The sequence below is a fragment of the Manduca sexta genome, chromosome 18 (assembly GCF_014839805.1).
Source record: "Manduca sexta isolate Smith_Timp_Sample1 chromosome 18, JHU_Msex_v1.0, whole genome shotgun sequence".
Classification (NCBI taxonomy): domain Eukaryota; kingdom Metazoa; phylum Arthropoda; class Insecta; order Lepidoptera; family Sphingidae; genus Manduca; species Manduca sexta.
This window is the reverse complement of record NC_051132.1, coordinates 2,479,885-2,482,150: the sequence shown is the minus strand read 5'-3', so window position 1 is coordinate 2,482,150 and position 2,266 is coordinate 2,479,885. Positions and strand designations below refer to the sequence as shown.

At 38.9% G+C, this 2,266-nt stretch overlaps 1 protein-coding gene across 1 annotated transcript in view; it reads right to left on the bottom strand.

Moving 5' to 3' along the window:
* Positions 1 to 2,057: 2,057 nt before the first annotated feature.
* LOC115453032 (lactase-phlorizin hydrolase) overlaps positions 2,058 to 2,266 on the bottom strand; it is a 14,621-nt gene continuing 14,412 nt past the window's right edge. The window contains 1 exon segment of the mRNA XM_037439904.1: positions 2,058 to 2,263. Coding sequence (XP_037295801.1) covers positions 2,058 to 2,263 — 206 coding nt within the window.

The window sequence follows — 2,266 nt, the reverse complement described above, 5'->3', positions numbered from 1 at the left end:
AAAATATAATCAAAAAGCAAAATCTTTTCGAAATATGGAGGAAAAACTTAACTTTGAGAGCTATTAATGAGATTTTCTTACGTAAAAAGTTTAGAGGTTGTTTTAAGTTATAGATATTTCTTTATTTTGATATAAATATTGCTATTGCCATTTTGACTCTTGAGCCTTAAGTCACGTCGTCATTTATTTCGGGAACAGATGCTTAAGGCTGTCGGTATGTTGGAAGCTGGATGCAGGCGACTCAGTGAGTTACAGTGGGCTGCTCAGTCCGCCGATATCAATGCACTTGAGCATGCCTGGAATTTACTCGAAAGAAGAACTTTATTATTCCCTAAAATTTGAACACGAAGAAATACTTTTTTCACTCCTTTCCAGAGTATGGAGACTTACTCCACAGGCTACTAATGATAACCTCATTCTCAGTATGCCACGCCAATGTAGATCGCTAAAGTCTTAGGACGTCCAACAGATTATTAAAAAGTTTTTAGGAATATTCTTAGTTAATTTTTACTTATGCTTTAGTTTTTTTAATTTACATGAAATCTTTTTTTGGTTTTAGCACATTGTTAGGCTTTCTTAATAAAATTTATTTTTTCAACAAGAATTCTTTTATTAAATTGCAAAATTAAAATGAATATTAAATTACGCTTCTATTGATGTATAACATGTAAGACAAAAAAATATTTAATTTAAAATAAACATTATCTTTCCTTTGTTGTACATTTTTATCATTCTACACCGATTTTTTTTAAAAAGATAATATATTTCGTCGCCTCGATAATACAATAGCATCGTATATGGGATAGGCAAGAGCAGATCTTGGGTAAGAATTTTTTTTTTGTGTCGCGGAGGTAGACAATTACTAGTACTGCCCAGCCTCCATAAGGCGACTGGACGTTTATGCTGGGTTTGATTCGGCGTTAAGCCACCTAGAAAGATGAAAAAACCGCGGATGGCCGCGTCGAGTCCCGAGGCACTACATACACCGTATGGCTGGCAATACCAACTAAAACTTCGCAGTAGCCATCTTTAGCGCATTAAGGAGGGTTGCGGGCGTCCTCTGACGGAAAGTGTCTGGCTATCGTCCCCAAAATTATTTGCGCGGTGCCGCCCAGTGCCAGTCCCAGATCTTGGATTTTTTGGAGGCGGGGCAAAATCTGGATAATGCGATAATGCACTGACTACCTATATTTTTAACTTTTTCATCATCATTTCGCGCCCCACGGGAAATAATTTATATGTGTAATGTTCTAGGTATCTCAGTAGTCAATGTTGCGTTAATTATGAGCTGTGTATTCATCTGCCAAGATTTGATTTGCCGCCTCGGGGCACGGGCCCCGGCTTGCCAATAGATCCGGGGCTGCCTAGTGCATACTAAACACTGCGCGTTAGAGTAAAATTAAAATGCTTAATTCTTAATAATTTATTTACACATCTCAATAATATCCGTATTCGATAATTTTGTTTACAGTCAGTAGTCTAGTGTCCTTCGTCTATGGTCATGACAAGGGATTGTGGCTCGTAGCTATAGTCTATGGTGCGTGTCCTCAACATCTCCTTGTAGACGAAGGCGGACTTTGCGAGGTGCGCGTCCGCTCTGGGCTGTTGAAGTCTACCTCGTACAGGCCGAAAAGTTCCTGAAAAAATATCATTAGGTAACATCATTTTAACTTCCAGAGTATTTTGTTTTAAAATATTTGTTGAAGATTTCAGAGGACTACGCTTGTCGGCTTTTTCACAATTTCTACGTGAATACTACTTGTCACATAAATGTATTAGTAGACCAAATACAAATGTCACTATAATACATCTTCCCACATAAACAGTAATACATAAGCTGTCTAATATGAGAATTGACAAATAAAAACTTGAAACTTATAAAACAGGATTTTACTATCTTCTTACATTGTTAAAATTGAACAATAGTGTAGGATTATTGGCTGCCTTTCTGTAATTAACCTGACATAATGCCCACTGAAATTTACATTCTTGTAGCCGATTTGCAAGACTCGGTACTCACGTGTATCCTAGTAACCACTCGAAGTTGTCCATGAGACTCAGGTCATGTACCCCTTGAGATTGACACCAGCTTCCAGGGTGTTGAGCATGCTCTCGAACGAGGCTCGGTAGTAGGTGATGCGGTCGTCATCTTGCAGACCGGTGGACGGCGTGTTGGACCAGCCGTTCTCGGTGATGTAGAACACTGGGTTGTTATACTTGCGGGCCAGATGCGTCAGAGCATTGTAGATGCTGTTGGGGACAGCTG